The 24,371-nt window shown below is 44.0% G+C and overlaps 1 protein-coding gene across 1 annotated transcript; it reads right to left on the bottom strand.

Moving 5' to 3' along the window:
* Window positions 1–5,126: 5,126 nt before the first annotated feature.
* On the bottom strand, window positions 5,127–5,777 carry LOC123106505 (glutaredoxin-C1-like). Its single transcript, XM_044528654.1, has one exon. It carries the CDS (start codon window positions 5,691–5,693, stop codon window positions 5,382–5,384), a length of 312 nt encoding a protein of 103 aa, XP_044384589.1. The 5' UTR covers window positions 5,694–5,777; the 3' UTR covers window positions 5,127–5,381.
* Between the last annotated feature and the right edge of the window lie 18,594 nt (window positions 5,778–24,371).

Here is a 24,371-nt window from a genome sequence, read left to right as displayed (position 1 = left end):
ACTATGGATTTCAAGAAGGTTGGAGTGGAAAAATAGAGGGGATTAGATCTCAAAGGGAGTGATTGGATGGTTGGAGTGGATTGTCCTTTGAAATCAACACAAGGAGGTGGAGTTCTCTCTTAGAACAAATGATGGAAGTGGAGTTTGCTTCGAGTTGAACAAGTGGGATAGGTCGGGGTATATATAGGCAGGACCTAAAATCTAACCGTTACACACTTTATGCACAACTCGAAGGCTCCTGGTAGTTTTGCTCGGTGGCTTCGATGAACAAAAGTGCCCGTTTTTAGATAAATTAGTAGGTCCAAATGAATCCGATCAGTGGCTCTGAGGTGAGTTCCTTGGCACTGGAAAACTCTCTGTTGATGCTTCGAAATTTCTGACTGGTTTTGCTCAGAAGTTCTGACATGAGAATTGAAGGTTTGCCGAGTCTCTTCGGTGACTCTGAATGATTTGATGCACTAGTGGCTCCGAGTTGAAATGGTTCGGTAGCACCAAATAAAATTTGCTGGGAAGATATAGTGGAAAAACTTGAAGGAATTTCAGGAGTTTTGGAGTTTGATTTTTAAGCACATGGAGGAAAAGGCTCATTGTCACATCCTCATCCCCTTTTGATAGCATTGGCATGCCCATGGACTCAATGTGATCTTCGATCATGAAAATGAAAATAAAGAATCATTTGGCTTAACCAAAACTTGTCTTTGAGCATTTTCAGGTGTCACCTTCCATTTCTATGTTGAACCTAAAAGAACTTTCTTGAAATATACTAGAAGTACAATTAATCCATCCGTTCCTAAATATTTGTCTTTTTAGAGATTTAAATGGACTACCACATACGGATGTATATAGACATATTTTATAGTGTAGATTCACTCATTTTGCTTCGTATGTGGTCACTTGTTGAAATCTCTAGAAAGACAAATATTTAGGAACGGAGGGAGTAGTTCTTTAAGATATGTGGACATGAATTACCAAAATCCACCTTGGGGGTTAGATGCACTTTCAGCTTCATCAACTTCAAGAAAGCCCTACTTTGAGCAGAGGGGGACAAAGTAGAGCAGATGGAACAAGTGCAGCGAAGTCGAAAGAGGAGCATGAGGGGGAAGAAATATTGGAACCGAGGCACGAGTAGAAGGGTCATTGAAGAAATTATATAGTTATGTTTCAGGTATGTTTCAGTGTTATGAAAAATTGTCTTTTACAAATCTAAACAAAGTTGTTGTATTATTCGAACCCAATGCATATATCTGTCTTCTAAATAGTGCCCATCTTCAATAATATGTAAACAACTTATTCCCAGGGACATAACCCTAGACATGCCAATAGGCCAGAAGATGTCTAGCCGGCCGACAATGAGGCCACAACCCCAACAACCGACGTAGACCAACATAGATCAACATGTGCATCAACAAGTCCCTATCTCCCGTACAAAAAATTCCCTATTTGTTCTTTCAGTTGCACTTTCATATGGTTACCCTCACTCACCGACTTCATTTGTTTTGTTTTGCGCAATGGGCTTGATGTGCAAAGTGAGCGCTTAGTTGACAACAAGTTCTTTCCGTACCGGCTCCTCAGGAAACATGCACACCACCCACCATAACCCTCCACCAAGACGCGTGCATAGGACCTATCAGACATACACCGACCTAGCATATACACATACACACAACCGTAATATGGCAATATTTTTTTTTTTGAAACGGAGGCAAAAGATTTGCCTCATTCATTAATTAAGAAGGAGATTTTTGAGTACATGAGAACCGGCTTTACAACATAGCCCATCAACAAAAGGTGCAAACGGATTACTCTCGCGACATGATGATGCTCAGATGTCTAGCCCCCGCGGTGACCCACGTCCTGGCCTCCTCCTGGCCTCCTCCTGGATGAGTTTTAGAATGTAGTGTGGCGGCGTCGATTTCTTCTGAAAGACTCTAGTTCTCTCATTCCAGATGACCCAACATACAAGCATGGTGAGTGAGGCCATGGCCTTCCTGTTTGTTGTATTTGGTTTGGACATGCTTGTCCACCAACACTTGATGTTGCGTTCCGTCCCCCACCTATTCATCTCCAGCGCCCCAAGTCCAAGCCATGCTTTGACCATTCTCCAAATACGCAGGGTAAACCGGCATTTAAAGAAGAGGTGACCGGATGTCTCGTTGGCCCTCCTGCAAAGGGCACATAGGCCACAATTCTCCCAACCCCTCTTCTGCAGCCTATCCGCAGTCCATATCCTGTTTTGGATGTCCAACCATGAGAAGAACTTGACCTTGGGAGGCGCTCAAACCTTCCAGACGGTCTTGTTCATGATTGTGGAGGTGGAGCCCAAGAATTGTGCCCTATAAGCATAGCCTGCCGAGTATTCTCCATTTGCCTCAAATTTCCAAGTGATGTCGTCGTCAACGTCCATTTGTAATTGTATGCCTAGAAGCCGCACCCAGAGATCAACAAACTGGACAATGTGCCCCACGGTGAGGTCGGTAGAAGGGTTAATCTTGTGCACCCAAGCCTTGTCGCGCATGGCCTCCCTCACGCACCATTTTTTTTTCGCTTGCAGGCCACAAAAATGAGTGGGGCAATATCCTTTGGCCTTTTCCCTCCTAACCATGGCGCGTCCCAGAAAGGTGTCTTTCCTCCGTTGCCCAAGGTGATGACTGTGGATGCGTAGAAAAGGTTCATATCCACCTCGGAGCATGGGTTGCCCAGGCCAACCCACAACTTAGACGGGTCCTTCCATGCCATCCAGGGCCATCTCATCCTGAGAGCTCTCACAAATTTCCCCAAGTGGAGTATGCCAAGCCCACCGAGTTGTGTAGGGCGTCAGACTGTCTCCCAATTGACCTTGCATTTTGCTCCTGTAGTTGTGTCACTAGCTGACCACAAAAAAGCCCGCTCAATCTTGTTGATGCTTTGCAGCACACCAGGGGGGACTGTGAGCGGGGTGATGTGGTAGACAACTTGTGAGGTGAGGACCGATTTCACCAAGGCCGCCCGCCCAATGGTGGTAATGTTCCGCCCCTGCCAGGGGGGCAACCTCGCCGCAATCTTATCCTCAAGGAGTTGAAAGTCAACCCTTTTGAGCTGCCAGATCGAAAAGGGGAGGCCCAGGTACTTCATCGGGAAGGATGTCCGCATAGCAGGAAGGCTGGCCAGAATGTCATCCAGGTTCATGTGACCACACCGAATAGCAACTACAGAGCTCTTTTGAAAGTTGGTTGACAGCCTGGTGACCTCGCCGAAATATCTGAGGATGGCAGCAAGGTTATGGACATCCTCCCGCGTCGGCGAGATGAAAATCGCTGCATCATCAGCATAGAGGGAGGTCCGAACAAGCGATCCCCTCCCTCGAAGCTTGTGAAGGGGGTTGTGGTTCGTCGCGACATCGAGGATCTGCTACAGAGTGTCGATTGCGATGACGAAAAGCAAAGGAGAGAGAGGGTCTCCCTACCTAAGTTAATATGGCAATATGATGATGTGTTGAACCAATAGTCTCCACCAGCCGGGTAACCTCGACAATGTCCAACAGCCAGGTAGAGAACAAGAAATCCGGCTAAGCGGGATTCAATATCCAGGTAGAAAGCAAGGGAGCACCAAAAGAGCCGGCATAGCAAGAGAGATCGACACCCCCCACCAGCGAGCTAACCACAACAGCGTCTACCCGGCTGTTACACAACGTGCCGTCAACATGTGTGGGACAAAATGTGTCGGGAAGTTATATGCTAGGTGAGCACATACGCTCGCTTGCTATCGGTCTCGTGCTTGTCTACTCTCTCTTTCTTTCTATGCATGCCAGCACCTCCGATGCCCAGTACTCCCTTCGTCTGCGAATAAATATACATCTAGCTTTTGTTTTAAATCAAAATTTTAAAATTTTGACCAACTTTATAGAAAATAGTAGTAACATATATAACATAAAATTGATATATTATCAAAGTACATTTCAAGACGAATCTAATAATACTAATTTGGTGCCATAAATGCTTTTACTTATTCCTAAAAAGATGATCAAAGTTTTAAAACTTTAACTTAAGACAAAAGCTAGATGTACAGTTATTCACGAACAAAGGGAGTATCTTCCTAGCCAGCTTTTACAAAGTGTTCGGTTGTAGTATGCTCGCTAGTTGCGGCGTGCGGGAAGTCGTGTACCCTTATCTCTTTGTGATGGTTCCTCCCATGACGCCTTCCTAACTACCCACCTATTAAACAACTCTCACATCATAATTATTTGTAGTTATATGTTGCATGTATAATTCATGATATAGACTATGCTAGCCTATATGAAAAAGATATACCTAATATATGCAGAATCAAAGCGACATCGTTACTCTGGACAACGCTTTACAAATGACATAGCCGGGTCCATGCTGCCACAGCGCCACAAATAGCCAAAGCAACAACACGACGGCCAGGACGCACCTCTGCGGCTCCCGACGCATTGCTTCAAAAGCCCGACCATGACTGCGTTGGCCCACTGGGCCAGCTCAAGAGTGCACCACTGATTCCGCGTAGAAAACTAAGAATCCCAGCCAGATTAGCTACATCAAAACCTATCTTATATACCTACATGTTTCTTATAGTTGCCCTCACTTCTCGGCCGCATTTGCTTATTGTGTCTTGGGCGCAACGAATTATCTAGTCCTCATTAGAAGCTACTCTGTACGCACTCCTTACCGAAAGATTACCTTCTCATAGTGCCAAGCAATACAAACCACATACCAAGTTGGTACCTATTGTGAATTTGTGATAGAGAGATAGCGTCTATTTTATTGTTATTACAACTAGCATGTTGCATATATCAATCTAATTATATAATTGTATGAGAATATGCCAACGAACTTTTTGTACAACAAGCTACAAAGTGTTCGGAAAAGGCCGTTCAAGAGATCAATGATGCTTTTGTTGAAAACAACAAGTTCCACTTTTTGGTGCACTATCCAAATGTTGACGAGAAGGTACGACAGGACCTAAGTTTAATTATTCTTGCGCCCTTACTATTTCAAAAACTTTGCATGATACTCTCTCCGTTTCTAAATATAAGTTTTTTTAGGCATTTAAAATGGACTATAACATATGGATGTATGTAGACATATTTTACAGTATAGATTCATTCATTTTGCTTCGTATGTAGTCACTTGTTAGAATGTCTAAAAAGACTTATATTTAGGAACAAAGAGAGTACTATTTTACATGTCGTTGTTGTCTGCAAGACCGGAAACTAGTTATTACATTGTGTAACACCTTGACCGGACACGTCGACTTGCATGGTTTGCCTTAGTCTTCGTCATCACGTGATACAAGATAACAGAAACACGAAACATACGTGTTGCGTGTATATTATATATTCTCCCGTGTCAGCAGCATGCGGCCGAATATCTACAAAGCCCTCCCTACACCCAGACTGCACCTGCATTACGAAGCAGTGGGACAAGCTTGCCGCTGAGGTGAAGGGACATGACCTTGTCGGTGCATCCGGTGAGCCTGCCGCCGATGAACACCACCGGCACAGCAGGGCTGCGGCCGAGGAGCCGCACCAGCGCCTTCTCCATCTCCTTCCCCCTAGGGTCCTCGTCTAGCTCCACCACCATCGGGTTCACGCCGAGATCCCGGAGGAGGCTCGTCACGGTGTGGCACATGCAGCAGGAGCTCATGCCGAAGATCACCACCGCCCGCTGCCCCGCTAGCTTCGTCACCTGCTCCATCAAGCTTAGTTCTAGTGCTAGTGCTAGTGAGCTCAATTAGTAGTACGATCGCTTGAGCTATGCTGGCTTGCTTAGAGCTGGACATAGGGGAGCCTTGCATATATAGCCATGGAAATGTGCACCGGCAGGATGAGCTTCGAGCAATTTGACCGGAAAAAAGGTGATACGGGAGGGTTCGGATAAATCCTTTACCTCCTTTAATTTGTGCGGCTCCACGTATGGCATGGGGCTAGTGTGGAGCATCGAATATTTGGATTGCAATATGGCGGTGCGGCGACCTGATACCAAAGGGGGAATGTATTGCTGATAAGGCCTGCAGCTGACTTTTTGTAAGTTCTCTTCTATCCTATTGGACAAGTCAGATGAGAGAGATGCTGGTGATGATATCCATATGTTCTTGTGTATTCTGGCATAACTAACCAGGGTGGAGCTACATGTCCATCCATTTTGTGCACAATTGTTTTCTTATATGAATCTAAAAAATCAAATTATATGAATCTCTATTTTTGCAGTTCAATAATATATTTGGACTGTAATATGTAAAAAAATGATTTTTTGCAACATAAATACTCGAAGTGATATAGTTTGGCACAGCCAATTCACCGATCAATTTATATAAATACTCGAGAAAACATCATTATTTATATTTATGCCACCAAAAAAAGTTTTCTCCACATTGCACTTCTAATGTTTCATTGACGTGCAAAGTTCCAGATTTATATATTATTTTATTAGTGAATGACAAAAATAGAAGTTTATGTGAAATGAGAATAGTAAGCTAGCGTAGATCTTAGATTTTGATGCTCCCGGGTTTAGCTATCACACATAATGGAGGGTTGTAACTGCACCCGGTTTAGAAAGTCCACCCTCTTAGAGCAACTCCGGCAGACTCGTCATATCACCCTGATCTCCATAGGAACTGGTGTTATATTGATTTTGGCTGAAGACCACTCTAGCAGAGTCGCTATCCTGCTCTTGATCGCCATAGTCCGAGCCTTCATATTTGAGGTTGGATGAGGCGATAGCGCGCACTGCATCCACCCAAATACTGGCACCACAGACATTTCGAGACACAAACTCCCTTTCGCCGCTGCCCATATCCCTGCGTCGCCTTCGTTTGGTGCCACCTCCAAAGCCTAGACCACTTTGATTTGGCGCATGTCGCCTCCGCTGAGCCATTTCCGAACCTCTTACGCTACACCATAGCTCCGCAACTTCTTCCCACCATTCGTTCGTGCCACCCCTTTCGCCACGCGACCTCAAGGTGGTCAATGACTTGAGCAGAGGTAAATTTTTTGCAACCTTTTCTTGAAGATTTAGTTTGGCGGTTTATAGATAGTGCATATGACATAGGATTCACATTATGTGTAAATGGATCTAATGGTGGAGCTAATGTTTTGATGATTCATCGTTGAATTCAAGCTATGAGTCTGATAGTGAAATCACGGAGACCAAAGAAGATGAGGTAATATTAATGGTTGTTTAACGGACTTCGTCAACCAAAATGAAGAGGAAGCGTCTGGTACCAGAGGTTGGTCATGCGACATTATGCCGGAACATAATCCAAGGACACGAGCGCGCGACTCATGCTCGACAATTCCGTATCGAATTGTACCTTCTGGCCTTACGTGTTTTGGCGATGCTTCCACATGATCAAACGGTTGTTCCGTCAAATTTCCGATGAGATGGAAGCCAATGAACCTTCCTTCCAACAACGAAGAAATGCCAGTCTATAGGTTTCCCTCTTTCCAATGGTAATTGCAACACTTCAAATGATTGCATCTAGCTCTCTAGTAGATTCATGGAGTGTCACTCTCTGTCGTGGAATTGTCACGACAGATGTCCTAGTATGAGGACTTAGTCGTGAGGCCAACGCATCTATGCGGTAGCTTGAAGGGGTTGGTCGGAATCGAGAGACGCAGGGCGGATCAACACACAAGACAAGGATTTAGACAGCTTCGAGCCTCGGGAAACATCGTCCGGTAATAGCCCTACATGCTGTTTGTGGCTAGGTCTCATTATGCTCACGAGGGAGTCGCCGCATAAGCCGGCTCCCCTTTAGTTGTGTCTAGCCTTAGCTATTATTCTCCCCCCTCTTGGGGTGCCCTGCCCCTCCTTATATATGTTGAAGGGGCGGGTTACATGACTAGTCCTAGTAGAATTAGGATTACTCTATTACAAGTGGAGTCCTAGTCTTGGTTCCTTTGTAGGAAAATATTCCTTATGCCTTTCCTCTTAAACCGACCCACCATAACATGAGACGGTACACTGGGCTTGGGCCTTGTCGTCCGTCTGACCTGCCCGCCATGTTACTAATGAGCCACCAAGATCAGGCGGGTTATCCATGAGTCGCCAAGCTCCGGGTGGGTCACCAGTGAGTCGCCAAGATCCATCCAGGTCATACATCCAGCCGGGTTACACCGCGGGGTATATCCCCGGCATTAGCCCCCAGTTTAATTTGGATTTATCCATGTTAAACTAATCTGCAATATAACCACAAGAACAAATTTGACAGGTTGTGCTTTGGGTTAAATATTTTGTAAGCCGGCACCTAATCATCATTAAGTCCTTGTCATTTCCTCCTTCTAGAAAATCCGGGTCAATAGGCCGGTCATAATCAACTTGCTTGTAGAAGAAATATTGTAAATAAAGAATCCATTTGAGTCAGTCTTCAATGCTCTGACTTGACAAAAATATTGGTCTTCGGATATTCAACTGATATTTAGCCGGCTTGAAAATGTAGAACTTGCCGAGCTATAATTTAAAAAAATCACCGGGTCATAGAAACTGATGATTCCGGGTCATGACTGTTATAGACTCCGGGTCATGATTGTTGCAAACGCTGGGTCACACAATTGATCTTCCTGATTTACTCAAAACTGAGAATTTGAAGACATTCCTCCTTTATATGCATATTACCTGTAGCCCCCAAGTCTTAAGAGGAGAAACACAGTGATAGCTTAAGACTTGCTTCAATATAAATGTTGCAACATTTGAAGAAATCCAGATTATTCATCTCAGTCACTAGTCAAAACTGAATATTCCACATATGTAGCCCCCAAGTGCCGGGTTGTCATGCATGCAGCAGGCTGGGACTTATAATTGCCTTTATGCTCATAAAAACTTCAATCAATGTAGCCCCCAAGGGCCAGGTCATTATACAATAGTGAGCAGGGACTTTATAAAATACGATCATGTAGATTTGAAGAGCAACGCGCCGGCTCAGTAAGATAATATTGAGCTAGGACTTTTTATATATATTTCTTTGAAAAGAATATCATATGCTGTAATCCTCTCCATGGGGATCGAACCCACGTCCATAAGGTTTAAGAGCTTTGTACTCTTTTAACTGAGTAGTGGACCTTTCAATATAATGGATTTAAGACTTGTGTACCTTGAATTGTTGACAGGAGCAATAGGTAGCCCCCAAGGGCCGGCTCATTATAGTGTGATGAGCCAGGTCTTCAATTGGTGAGCAAAAATGACTTTGCATTAGGCCCCAAGTGCTATGGTTCATGCTGGCAATTACATGAGACTTGCATATTTGATGTAATCTCAACTTGAATAATGTAGCCCCCAAGTGCCGGGTCGTAAGCCTGCAGCGACTCGGGACTATTCCTTTCATTGTATAATAAATCATATCCATTGATAAATAATAGCCATTGCCCTGAAGCGACTTTGAAAATCTTAATCATAATACTGGTTATTGATAAGCATAATAAAAATCCAGCCATGTTGGCTATTAAAGATTTGAATAATATAACCCGGCCTGAAAACTGATTCCTGCCATATAAACCAGTATATCCATGCACATATGATGCATGATATGATGATGTAATGATGATGCAATGATGCAATATATGATGATGTATGTGTTTAATAGAATACTTCAATGAAACTAGCATGATAGCCACTGGAGTATCCTCGCTTTCTGTAAGCCGGTTCTCACATGACCCAATCGATGTTTTAACCTAGATAAGTTCAGATATGACTTATTGAGAGTACACGATGGCCGAATATACAATCATCAAGTGCACGAAAGTGTACGATGAAACTGTGGTGCGTGTTTATGGAGAGCAGTACCTATGAGCACCCAATGTCGAGGACACGGCTAGGCTTGTAGCGATGCATGACTAGAAGGTTGGTCTCGGATGCTAGGGAGTAGTGATTGTATGCACTAGAAATGCAAGAATTTTTCTACAGCTTGGCACGGCCAATTCACTGGTCATTGCAAGGAACCAACCATAATTTTGGAAGGTGTTGCCTTAGAAGATATGTGGATCTAGCATTGCTATTTTAGGTTACTTGGATCTCACAAAGATATCAATGCATTGCAGAGATCTCATATGTTTGCATGGCTAGCTAGTGGCACTTCTCCACCATGCAAATTCACGGTGAATGGCCATAACTAGGACCAAGGCTACTATATATAGGTGATGGCATCTATCCATCATGGCCAACATTTGTGCAGACAATTTCTAATCCTGAGAGCATGAAACATAAGCAATTCTCCAAGTCGCAAGAAGGTCAGAGGAAAACATCGATAGGGCATTTGGAGTGTTGCAAGAAAGGTTTGCAATTGTCCAGGGGATCTGCTCATTTTTGGAGTAAGGAGTCCTCGCAAATATCATGACATGGTGTGCGACCTACACAACATGGTTATGGAGGATGAGAGGAATATGAGAAGCCTCATTGACTATGAAGATATTTGCACAATCATCGAGCCTCGTAGGCACACTGAAAAGTAGAAGACCAGGCCTCCCATGATTAGCTAGAGGAGGACCTCATTGAGCATCATTGGCAGCTACTAGCTAGGAGATAGTTTGTTTAAAATTATTACAGTTAAGTTTGTAGTTGAACAATTTACTTGATTATATTATTTGTTGTATTTGGATTATTTTTTAGTTTTCCAATAATATCTGTTGAGTTATGGAATTGTTTGATCTAAATGGTTGTAGAAAGATGAAAACATTAAAAAATTATTAAGGCTGCATTATGGCGACCTTGTGTTTGCGCAAAATATTCATAGCCTCCAATAACTGGGCCGCATAGGATATCTCTCAAAGGAAAGCAAGAGAGTGCAAGGAGAGTAGTAAGTTGCATGTGCTATTTATCCATTCTTTTTTGTAAGCAAGGAGAGTAGTAACTTGCATGATAATTAAGATAATTCATACTTTTTTAAAAAAATCAGCATATTATACATTTTAATAACTGTCAACTAGACATTTAAACCAAAACACTTATTGGCTACACTTGAAAAGAGTTTAGATCTTAGCCTCCATCATATTAAATCAACAGTAATATGTGTTAAATGTTTTCCAAAACTAACTGAATTATAACTAAAAAATCAGGCATAGCACACATGCATGTGGTGTCCATGTGTTTTAGATTCCATCTTGTCTTTTTGTGTTTACTGTATGTCATGTTAGGCCTCACAGGATATAATATGTTTCAGGGAAAGCAAGGGAGTGTGAGGAGAGTAGTAACTTGCTTGTAGTATCCATCCATGCATTTTATATTCCTTTTGCTTATTAAGATATTTTAGAAAATATCATATTTTCATTAAATAAACATTTGAATTCCTAGTACCTAAACATTTAAAGCAAAACACATGGTTAATTTCTAAAATATTTTAGATTTTAGTTTCGACCATATTCAATCTATTGAAATATGTGTTAACTATTATAATGAAATTGAGTGGAATAATTGAAACATGTAATAAATGTTTTTCGAAGTAGATTGAAAAAAAATAAAACATAATTTCATTAATCTAAATAAGATTTCTGTCACATTTCAGAAGCTTGTTTCACATATTTCACTTTCTTTCACATAATAAACAATTTCAGAGATATTACAGACAGTCTCTGAAACATTTCATACAACTTTTATAATATAGTTTGTATTTATTTCCCAAATCACAATAACATTTCACTTAAAGTTCAGTAAAACTTTCCAACTATAATTCATAAGAATTTTACATACATTAACACAAATTTCAATCAATTATTTCACTCTTTGTAATAAATTTAATATTATTACACTCAGTTTCAATTTTTCAAATATTATTCATAAATGCTGAAATATACTTCAATGATTTATTTATATTTCATTCAAGTTTTTGAAATATCCAACATCTAGAACTTAAATTTTTTCACCAAATAAATATTGAAACATATTTCAATACATTTTCATAAATTTCAATTATTAAGTGAGAATTTAAGTAATTTCAAAATTTCCACAAAATTTCAGAAACATTGCACACGATTTCAGTACCATATACACATAGTGAGGTTTATTTCCTAAGATTCATAGATCCTATATACCCCAAATAGTTTATCACAATTACTTCTGTTTTGTCTTAGCATGCACACATGCCATCTCACCACATATGCCACATCATCAATCCCACTACTTCATTTCTCTCAACATGCATAACCCCACTTCTCTTAACATGCATAACCCCACTTCTCTTAACATGCACATATCCCCCACATGCCACCGCATCAAATCCATCGTTTACATTTCTCACAACATGCATGAGAAATGCTACTTATAATCTTTAAAATAATGGAACTACATAATAGGCGAATGCAAAAAATCATATGTATATTCCCTTTCCATTCTCATATTCAAAATTCAGACAACGAGCTCTCATCAAAATATAATGCAATAAATTACCGCAACATTGCACATGATATCATCTAGTCATAGTGACAATTCAATACTTTAGTTGCACAAATATCACTTTCTTTTCACATATATGACACCAAATTCAGTAACACATTATCAGCTTTCAAAAGTAACTAACAAAAACCAAGTATAATTTTTTAACTTTTCAATGAAAATTTAGAAGTATGACTCACAAATTTTCGGGATATATGTGAGTCAGGGGCGAGACATGAGGGAGGTGCCTAGGGTGTTGGGGAACGTAGTAATTTCAAAAAATTTCCTACGCACACGCAAGATCATGGTGATGCATAGCAACGAGAGGGGAGAGTGTTGTCTACGTACCCTCGTAGACCGTTCGCGGAAGCGTTATATCAATGCGGTTGATGTAGTCGTACGTCTTCATGTCCGACCGATCCAAGTACCGAAAGCACGGCACCTCCGAGTTCTGCACACGTTCGGCTCGGTGACGTCCTCGCCTTCCCGTTCCAGCAAGAGGGGCGAAGTAGTAGATGAGTTCCGGCAGCACAACAGCGTGGTGACGGTGTTGGTGAAGAACAATCTCCGCAGGGCTTCGCCTAAGCACTACGGAAACTATGACGGAGGATAAACTAGAGGGGACGGGGTTGCCGGCACACGGCTTGGTGTTTCTTGATGTGTCTTTGGTGCTAGCCCTACCCCTCTATTTATATGTTGAGCACTCGGGTCGAAACTTGGAGTAAAAGCCTCCTCAAAGTTGGTTTCACCCGAAAGGCAAGAGTCCTTCTCGGACTCCAGGGCTAGACGCCAGGGTTCCCGGCGTCTACCCCCTAGACGCCAGGGTTCCTGGCGTCTAGCCTCTGGTCTCCGCAAAACTTCCTTTTGCACTTTCCAAAAGCCTCGTGGGCTTTCCCCTTTGGCCCAGATAAAGTGTTCTCATGCCCAAACATTTCGGGAAACATCCGGAACCCCTTCCGGAGATCAAACACTACTATCCACATATCAATCTTTACTTCCAGACCATTCCGGAGTTCCTCGTCATATCTGTGATCTCATCCAAAACTCCACGGTCACCAACATACATAACTCATAGTACTATATCGTCAACGAACATTAAGCGTGCGGACCCTACGCGTTCGAGAACTATGTAGACATGACCGAGACACCTCTCTTGTCAATAACCAATAGCAGGGCCTGGATGCCCATATTGGCTCCTACATATTCTACGAAGATCTTTATCGGTCATACCGCATAACAACATATGTTGTTCCCTTTGCCATCGGTATGTTACTTGCCCGAGATTCGATCGTTGGTATCTCAATACCTAGTTCAATCTCGTTACCGGCAAGTCTCTTTACTCGTTCCATAATACATCATCCCGCAACTAAATCATTAGTTGCAATGCTTGCAAGGCTTATAGTGATGTGCATTATCAAGTGGGCCCAGAGATACCTCTCCAACAATCGGAGTGACAAATCCTAATCTCGAAATATGCCAACCCAACAAGTACCTTTGGAGACACCTGTAGAGCACCTTTATAATCACCCAGTTACGTTGTGACGTTTGGTGGCACACAAAGTGTTCCTCCGGTAAACGGGAGTTGCATAATCTCATAGTCATAGGAACATGTATAAGTCATGAAGAAAGCAATAGCAACAAACTAAACGATCAAGTGCTATGCTAACTGAATGGGTCAAGTCAATCACATCATTCTCCTAATGATATGATCCCATTAATCAAATGACAACTCATGTCTATGGTTAGGAAACATAACCATCTTTGATCAACGAGCTAGTCAAGTAGAGGCATACTAGTGACACTCTGTTTGTCTATGTATTCACACATGTATTATGTTTCCAGTTAATACAATTCTAGCATGAATAATAAACATTTATCATGATATAAGGAAATACATAATTTTTGGGGAACATAGTAATTTCAAAATTTTCCTACGCACACGCAAGATCATGGTGATGCATAGCAACGAGAGGGGAGAGTGTTGTCCACGTACCCTCGTAGACCAAAAGCGGAAGCGTTAGCATAATGCGGTTGATGTAGTCATGCGTCTTCACGGCCTGACCGATCAAGCACCGAAACTACGGCACCTCCGAGTTCTAGCACACGTTCAGCTCGATGACCATCCCCGGACTCCGATCCAGCAAAGTGCCGGGGAAGAGTTCCGTCAGCACGACGGCGTGGTGACGATCTTGATGTTCTACCGTCGCAGGGCTTTGCCTAAGCACTGCTACAATATTATCGAGGATTATGGTGGAGGGGGGCACCGCACACGGCTAAGGGCATCTGCAGCCGCGCCCCCAAGAAGGCCCCCCCAGGCGTTTTTTCGTCCGCTGGCGCCAAAAAGTCGGCCCAGTCGCGCCCCCAAGAGCCCACTTTTCGCCGGCTCGGGCCGAAATTGGCGCCGGCGGACCCAACCCGAACCCGGCACGCTGGGGGTCGCTCGGGGGCGCCGGGCGAATCGTTTTTGGCCTGAAGAGCCGCGGGCCCGCCGCGTCAGCGACTGTACTCTCTTCTCGCCTCTTCGTCATCCTCATCGCCTCGTTTCCCGCGGCGAATCAATGCCAAAGCTGCCGCGCGCTGCCGCGCCGGTCAGCCTCCATTGATGCCTCACGGGCGGCGCAGTGAAGGCTGGGCGACGCGTCCCTCGGCCGCCACGCAATCACGCCACGCGTAACGCGCCAGCCAAGCCTACCACGTGGCGTCTCCGCCTATAAAAGCCGACTACAATGCGCCAGAGAGACTCACCCCGATCATCCACCGACGACGCGCTCATTTCTCCCCCTTTCCTCCTCTCGCCGTCACCAGTTGAGAAAGCATGGCCGAGCGTTTCCCAGGCGACGGCGCGGCGGTGAACGGATTCGGGCGCCGTCATCTGCATGAGGACGAGGCTCGCCTCCTTTTCGAGGCCGAGTACCCGGTTCCGCCGGACATGCGGGTGCCCGGGGCATGGAGGATCAGCGCCGGCGGTGTGCCGGTGCCCCCGGTACCCACCGGCGCGGCGCGGCGTGCGGAGATCGCACGCATCCGCTCGTCCCTGCCGCGTGCGGTGAGGGAGGGGCCCCGGTACGTCCCCGACAGCCCAATCTGGGAGCCGTACTTTCGCCGCCGGCACGACGAGTAGCTCGAGGCCACCAACGGCGTCGTGCCCTCCGGCAGGTTCAACGCCGCTGGCCGGCGTTAGTGGTGGGGCGTGCCCGGGCGCACGTTGGAGTCCGTCCTCGAGTACATCGAGGGCGGCAACACGCCGCGCCTCGAGTACCCCACTCCCCTGTCTTTCTCACGCCACCGGGGAAGGAGCCGAAGCTCCTGGACACCGAGGCGCATGGAGACCGGGGTGTCCTCCTCCTCGTCCGGCGGCTCTCCCTGCCTCCACCTCCGTCCCGTCAAGCTGGAGCCCCAGGACACGCCTGTCAGCGCGCGTACCCGCAGCTCTGGCGCCCTCGTTGAGCCCAAGGTGGAGTCCAGCCTCCCCCCGGATTACGAGGAGATAGCCCGACGTGGCTTCTCCGACAAGGACGCCATGCGGTGGTCGCGCGATGACTACGTGCGCTAGGAGATGGTCCGGCAGCGCCGGGCCCTGGAGGAGATCGCTGCCTGCAAACGTGGGCGCGAGGATGAGGACGGTGTCGTCGTCCTCGATAGCGACAACGACGACGCCCCAGGACCGTCCAACCCGCCGCGCCAACCGGGGGAGGGATGCAGTAGGGACGGCGGAGGCATAGGCGGGGATGACGACGGCGACGGCGGCGGTGACTACACACGGTTCTACAGCCTCGTCGGCATGTAGAACCGCGTGGGCGGGCGGCGAGGCGAGCGGCGAGGGAGACGGCGGGGGTAGCCCGCGGTAGTTTTTTTCTTTTTTTTGTAAAATATGTTTAAATTTGAACGAACTCGCCCGTGTTTGCGTTGTGTTTGCGCCGAATTTGAACATTTTAAAAACTCGTGGGGGGCCGCGACTGGGGGGCATCACGCCCCCAGTGCGCGGTTTAGCGCCGGTGCGCCCCCAGGGGGCAATTTTTTGCCCCTCCTGGGGGGCCAACGGCTGGAGATGCCCTAAGAGAACGATCACGAAGATCAACTTATGTCTAGAGGTGCCCCCCTGCCCCTGTATATAAAGGAGCAAGGGGAGAGGTGGCCGACCTAGGAGGAGGGCGCGCCAAGGGGGAGTCCTACTCCCACCGGGAGTAGGACTCCTCCTTCCCTTGTTGGAGTAGGAGAGAAGGAAAGAGGGGGAGAGGAACAAGGAAAAGTGGGCTGCACCCCTTGTCCAATTCGGACCAGAGGGGGGGCGCGTGCCTCCTTCCTTTTGGCCTCTCTCCTCTATTCCCGTATGGCCCAATAAGGCCCATATACTCCCCGGCGAATTCCCGTAACCCTCCGGTACTCCGAAAAATACCCGAATCACTCGGAACCTTTCCGATGTCCGAATATAGTCGTCCAATATATCGATCTTTACGTCTCGACCATTTCGAGACTCCTCGTCATGTCCCCGATCTCATCCGGTACTCCGAACTTCTTCGGTACATCAAAACTCATAAACTCATAATATAACTGTCATCGAAACCTTAAGCGTGCGACCCTACGGGTTCGAGAACAATGTAGACATGACCGAGACACGTCTCCGGTCAATAACCAATAGACGCACCTGGATGCTCATATTGGCTCCCACATATTCTACGAAGATCTTTATCGGTCAGACCGCATAACAACATACGTTGTCCCTTTGTCATCGGTATGTTACTTGCCCGAGATTTGATCGTCGGTATCTCAATACCTAGTTCAATCTCGTTACCGACAAGTCTCTTTACTCGTTCGGTAATACATCATCCCGCAACTAACTCATTGGTTGCAATGCTTGCAAGGCTTAAGTGATGTGCATTACTGAGAGGGCCCAGAGATACCTCTCCGATAGTCGGAGTGACAAATCCTAATCTCGAAATACGCCAACCCAACAAGTACCTTCGGAGACACCTGTAGAGAACCTTTATAATCACCCAGTTACGTTGTGACGTTTGGTAGCACACAAAGTGTTCCTCCGATAACCGGGAGTTGCATAATCTCATAGTCATAGAAACATGTATAAGTTATGAAGAAAGCAATAGCAACAAACTAAACGATCAAGTGCTATGCTAATGGAATGGGTCAACTCAATCACATCATTCTCCTAATGATGTGATCCTGTTAATCAAATCATAACTCATGTTTATGGTTAGGAAACATAACCATCTTTGATCAACGAGCTAGTTAAGTAGAGGCATATTAGTGACACTCTGTTTGTCTATGTATTCACACATGTATTATCTTTCCGGTTAATGCAATTCTAGCATGAATAATAAACATTTATCATGATATAAGGAAATAAATAATAACTTTATTATTGCCTCTAGGGCATATTTCCTTCAGTCTCCCACTTGTCTGGGTTCAACACTAACTTGGTGATGGTGACTAGAGAATTCTATCAATCACTATCTTATCTGGAAGATTAACTCCCACTTGATTCAAGCGATTGTAGTACCCAGACAATCTGAGCACATGCTCACTGCTTGAGCTATTCTCCTCCATCTTTTAGCTATAGAACTTGTTGGAGACTTCATATCTCTCAACTTGGGTATTTACTTGAAATATTAACTTCAACTCCTGGAACATCTCATATGGTCCATGACATTCAAAACATCTTTGAAATCCCGATTCTAAGCTGTTAAGCATGGTGCACTAAACTATCAAGTAGTCATCATATTGAGCTAGCCAAACGTTCATAACGTCTGCATCTGCTCCTGCAATAGGTTTGTTACCTAGCGGTGCATCAAGGACATAATTCTTCTATGCAGCAATGAGGATAAGTCTCAGATCACAGACCCAGTCCGCATTATTGCTACTATCATCTTTCAACTTAGTTTTCTCTAGGAACATATAAAAATTAAACGGGGAGCAACATCGCGAGCTATTGATCTACAACATAGATATGCTAATACTACCAGGACTAAGTTCATGATAAATTAAAGTTCAATTAATCATATTACTTAAGAACTCCCACTTAGAAAGACATCCCTCTAATCTTCTAAGTGATCACGTGATCCAAATCAACTAAACCATAACCGATCATCACGTGAAATGGAGTAGCTTTCAATGGTGAACATCAATATGTTGATCATATCTACTATGTGATTCACGCTCGACCTTTCGGTCTCAGTGTTCCGAGGACATATCTGCATATGCTAGGCTCGTCAAGTTTAACCTGAGTATTCTGCGTGAGCAAAACTGGCTTGCACCCGTTGTAGATGGACGTAGAGCTTATCACACCCGATCATCATGTGGTGTCTGGGCACGACGAACTTTGGCAACGGTGCATACTCAGGGAGAACACTTTTATCTTGAAATTTAGTGAGAGATCATCTTATAATGCTATCGTCAATTAAAGCAAGATAAGATGCATAAAAGATAAACATCACATGCAATCAAAATATGTGACATGATATGGCCATCATCATCTTGTGCCTTTGATCTCCATCTCCAAAACATCGTCATGATCTCCATCGTCACCGACATGACACCATGATCTCCATCATCTTGATCTATATCAATGTGTCGTCACATGGTCGTCTCGCCAACTATTGCTCTTGCAACTATTGCTATCGCATAGCGATAAAGTAAAGTAATTTTTTGGCTCTTGCATCTTATGCAATAAAGGGACAACCATAAGGCTTCTGCCAGTTGCCGATAACTTCAACAAAACATGATCATCTTATACAATAACTTATATCTCATCACGTCTTGAACATATCACATCACAACATGCCCTGCAAAAACAAGTTAGACGCCCTCTACTTTGTTGTTGCAAGTTTTACGTGGCTGCTACGGGTTTAGCAAGAACCGTTCTTACCTACGCATCAAAACCACAACGATAGTTTGTCAAGTTGGTGATGTTTTAACCTTCGCAAGGACCGGGCGTAGCCACACTCGATTCAACTAAGGTTGGAGAAACTGACACCCGCCAGCCACCTGTGTGCAAAGCACGTCGGTAGAACCAGTCTCGCGTAAGCGTACGCGTAATGTCGGTCTGGGCGGCTTCATCCAACAATACCGCCGAACCAAAGTATGACATGCTGGTAAGCAGTATGACTTATATCGCCCACAACTCACTTGTGTTCTACTCGTGCATATAACATCAACACATAAAACCTGGCTCGGATGCCACTGTTGGGGAACGTAGTAATTTCAAAATTTTCCTACGCACACGCAAGATCATGGTGATGCATAGCAACGAGAGGGGAGAGTGTTGTCCACGTACCCTCGTAGACCGAAAGCGGAAGCGTTAGCATAACGCGGTTGATGTAGTCATACGTCTTCACGGCCCGACCGATCAAGCACCGAAACTACGGCACCTCCGAGTTCTAGCACACGTTCAGCTCGATGACGATCCCCGGACTCCGATCCAGCAAAGTATCGGGGAAGAGTTCCGTCAGCACGACGGCGTGGTGACGATCTTGATGTTCTACCGTCGCAGGACTTCACCTAAGCACCGCTACAATATTATCAAGGATTATGGTGGAGGGGGCACCGAACACGGCTAAGAGAACGATCACGAAGATCAACTTGTGTCTAGAGGTGCCCCCCTGCCCCTGTATATAAAGTAGCAAGGGGAGAGGTTGCCGGCCTAGGAGGAGGGCGCGCCAAGGGGGGAGTCCTACTCCCACCGGGAGTAGGACTCCTCCTTCCCTTGTTGGAGTAGGAAAGAAGGAAAGAGGGGGAGAGGAACAAGGAAAAGTGGGCTGCACCCCTTGTCCAATTCGGACCAGAGGGGGGGCGCGCGCCTCCTTCCTTTTGGCCTCTCTCCTCTATTCCTGTATGGCCCAATAAGGCCCATATACTCCCCGGCGAATTCCCGTAACCCTCCGGTACTTCGAAAAATACCCGAATCACTCGGAACCTTTCCGATGTCCGAATATAGTCGTCCAATATATCGATCTTTATGTCTTGACCATTTCGAGACTCCTCGTCATGTCCCCGATCTCATCCGGGACTTCGAACTCCTTCGGTATATCAAAACTCATAAACTCATAAAATAACTATCATCGAAACCTTAAGCGTGCGGACCCTACGGGTTCGAGAACAATGTAGACATGACTGAGACACGTCTCCGGTCAATAACCAATAGCGGAACGTGGATGCTCTTATTGGCTCCCACATATTCTACGAAGATCTTTATCGGTCAGACCGCATAACAACATACGTTGTTCCCTTTGTCATCGGTATGTTACTTGCCCGAGATTTGATCTTCGGTATCTCAATACCTAGTTCAATCTCGTTACCGGCAAGTCTCTTTACTCGTTCCGTAATACATCATCCCGCAACTAACTCATTAGTTGCAATGCTTGCAAGGCTTAAGTGATGTGCATTACCGAGAGGGCCCGGAGATACCTCTCCGACAGTCGGAGTGACAAATCCTAATCTCGAAATACGCCAACCCAACAAGTACCTTCAGAGACACCCGTAGAGCACCTTTATAATCACCCAGTTACGTTGTGACGTTTGATAGCACACAAAGTGTTCCTCCGGTAAATGGGAGTTGCATAATCTCATAGTCATAGAAACATGTATAAGTTATGAAGAAAGGAATAGCAACAAACTAAATGATCAAGTGCTATGCTAACGGAATGGGTCAAGTCAATCACATCATTCTCCTAATGATGTGATCCCATTAATCAAATGACAACTCATGTCTATGGTTAGGAAACATAACCATCGTTGATCAATGAGCTAGTCAAGTAGAGGCATACTAGTGACACTCTGTTTGTCTATGTATTCACACATGTATTATGTTTCCGGTTAATACAATTCTAGAATGAATAATAAACATTTATCATGATATAAGGAAATAAATAATAACTTTATCATTGCCTCTAGGGCATATTTCCTTCAATAATAACTTTATTATTGCCTCTAGGGCATATTTCCTTCAGTCTCCCACTTGCACTAGAGTCAATAATCTAGTTCACATCGCCATGTGATTTAATACCAATAGTTCACATCACCATGTGATTAACACCCATAGTTCACATTGACATGTGACCAACACCCAAAGTGTTTACTAGAGTCAATAATCTAGTTCACATCTCTATGTGATTAACACCCAAAGAGTACTAAGGTGTGATCATGTTTTGCTTGTGAGAGAAGTTTAGTCAACGGGTCTGCCACATTCAGATCCGTAAGTATCTTGCAAATTTCTATGTCAACAATGCTCTGCACGGAGCTACTCTAGCTAATTGCTCCCACTTTCAACATGTATCCAGATTGAGATTTAGAGTCATCTGGATCAGTGTCAAAATTTGCATCGACGTAACCCTTTACGACGAACCTTTTGTCACTTCCATAATCGAGAAACATATCATTATTCCACTAAGGATAATTTTGACCAATGTCCAGTGATCTACTCCTAGATCACTATTGTATTCCCTTGCCAAACTTAGGGCAGGGTATACAATAGGTCTAGTACACAACATGGCATACTTTATAGAATGTATGGCTGAGGCATAGGGAACGACTTTCATTCTCTCTCTATCTTCTGCCGTGGTCGGGTTTTGAGTCTTACTCAACTTCACACCTTGTAACACAGGCAAGAGCTCCTTCTTTGACTGTTCCATTTTGAACTACTTCAAAATCTTGTCAAGGTATGTACTCATTGAAAAAACTTATCAAGCGTCTTGATCTATCTCTATAGATCTTGATGCTCAATATGTAAGCAGCTTCACCAAGGTCTTTATTTGAAAAACTCCTTTCAAACATTCCTTTATGCTTTGCAGAATAATTCTACATTATCTCCGATCAACAATATGTCATTCACATATACTTATTAGAAATGCTGTAGTGCTCCCACTCACTTTCTTGTAAATACAGGCTTCACCGCAAGTCTGTATAAAACTATATGCTTTGATCAACTTATCAAAGCGTATATTCCAACTCCGAGATGCTTGCACTAGTCCATAGATGGATCGCTGGAGCTTGCATATTTTGTTAGTACCTTTAGGATTGACAAAACCTTCTGGTTGCATCATATATAACTCTTCTTTAATAAATCCATTAAGGAATGCAGTTTTGTTTATCCATTTGTCAGATTTCATAAAATGCGGCAATTGCTAACATGATTCGGACAGACTTAAGCATAGATACGAGTGAGAAACTCTCATCGTAGTCAACACCTTGAACTTGTCGAAAACCTTTTTGCGACAATTCTAGTTTTGTAGATAGTAACACTACTATCAGCGTCCGTCTTCCTCTTGATGATCCATTTAATCTCAATGGCTCACCTATCATTGGGCAAGTCAATCAAAGTCCATACTTTGTTCTCATACATGGATCTCATCTCAGATTTTATGGCCTCAAGCCATTTCGCGGAATCTGGGCTCATCATCGCTTCCTCATAGTTCGTAGGCTCGTCATGGTCAAGTAACATGACCTCCAGAATAGGATTACCGTACAACTCTGGTGCGGATCTCACTCTGGTTTACCTACGAGGTTCGGTAGTAACTTGATCTGAAGTTACATGATCATCATCATTAGCTTCCTCACTAATTGGTGTAGTACTCACAGGAACAGATTTCTGTGATGAATTACTTTCTAATAAGGGAGCAGGTACAGTTACCTCACCAAGTTATACTTTCCTCCTACTCACTTCTTTCGAGAGAAACTCCTTCTCTAGAAAGGATCCATTCTCAGCAATGAATATCTTGCCTTCGGATCTGTGACAGAAGGTGTACCCAACAGTCTCCTTTGGGTATCCTATGAAGACACATTTCTTCGATTTGGGTTTGAGCTTATCAGGATGAAACTTTTTCATATAAACATTGCAGCCCCAAACTTTAAGAAACGACAGCTTAGGTTTGTTGCCAAACCATAGTCCATACGGTGTCGTCTCAACGGATTTAGATGATGCCCTATTTAACATGAATGCAGTTGTCTCTAATGCATAACCCCAAAACGATAGTGGTAGATCGGTAAGAGACATCATAGATTGCACCATATCTAATAAAGTACGGTTATGACGTTTGGACACACCATTACACTGTGGTGTTCCAGGTGGTGTGAGTAGTGAAACTATTTCACATTGTTTTAACTGAAGGCCAAACTCTTAACTCAAATATGTTACCTCTGCGATCATATCGTAGAAACTTTTATTTTTGTTACAATGATTCTCCACTTCACTCTGAAATTCTTTGAAATTTTCAAATATTTCAGACTTGTGTTTCATCAAGTAGATATACATATCTGCTCAAATCATCTGAGAAGATAAGAAAATAATGATACTTGCCGTGAGCCTTAACACTCATCGGACCGCATACATCAGTATGTATTATTTCCAATAAGTTAGTTGCTCGCTCCATTGTTATGGAGAACGGAGTCTTAGTCATCTTGCCCATGAGGCATGGTTCGCAAGCATCAAGTGATTCATAATCAAGTGATTCAAAAAGTCCATCAGCATGGAGTTTCTTCATGCGCTTTACACCAATATGACCTAAACGGCAGTGCCACAAATAAGTTGCACTATCATTATTAACTTTGCATCTTTCAGTTTCAATATTATGAATATGTGTATCACTACGATCGAGATCCAACGAACCATTTTCATTGGGTGTGTAACCATACAAGGTTTTATTCATGTAAACATAACAACAATTTATTCTCTTACTTAAATGAATAACTGTATTGCAATAAACATGATCAAATCATATTCATGCTCAACGCAAACACTAAATAACATTTATTTTAGGTTTAACACTAATCCCGAAAGTATAGGGAGTGTGCGATGATGATCATATCAATCTTGGAACCACTTCCAACACACATCATCACTTCACCCTTAACTAGTCTCTGTTCATTCTGCAACTCCCGTTTCGAGTTACTACTCTTAGGAACTAAACTAGTATCAAATACCAAGGGGTTGCTACGAACACTAGTAAAATACACATCAATAATCTGTATATCTAATATACCTTTGTTCACTTTGCCATCCTTCTTATC

The sequence above is a fragment of the Triticum aestivum genome, chromosome 5A (genome assembly GCF_018294505.1).
Source record: "Triticum aestivum cultivar Chinese Spring chromosome 5A, IWGSC CS RefSeq v2.1, whole genome shotgun sequence".
NCBI lineage: Eukaryota > Viridiplantae > Streptophyta > Magnoliopsida > Poales > Poaceae > Triticum > Triticum aestivum.
This window is presented reverse-complemented; position numbering and strand designations above follow the sequence as displayed.

Excerpts from the sequence above, each read along its gene's own strand:
- LOC123106505 (XM_044528654.1), bottom strand. The coding sequence starts at position 5,693 with ATGGAGCAGGTGACGAAGCTAGCGGGGCAGCGGGCGGTGGTGATCTTC.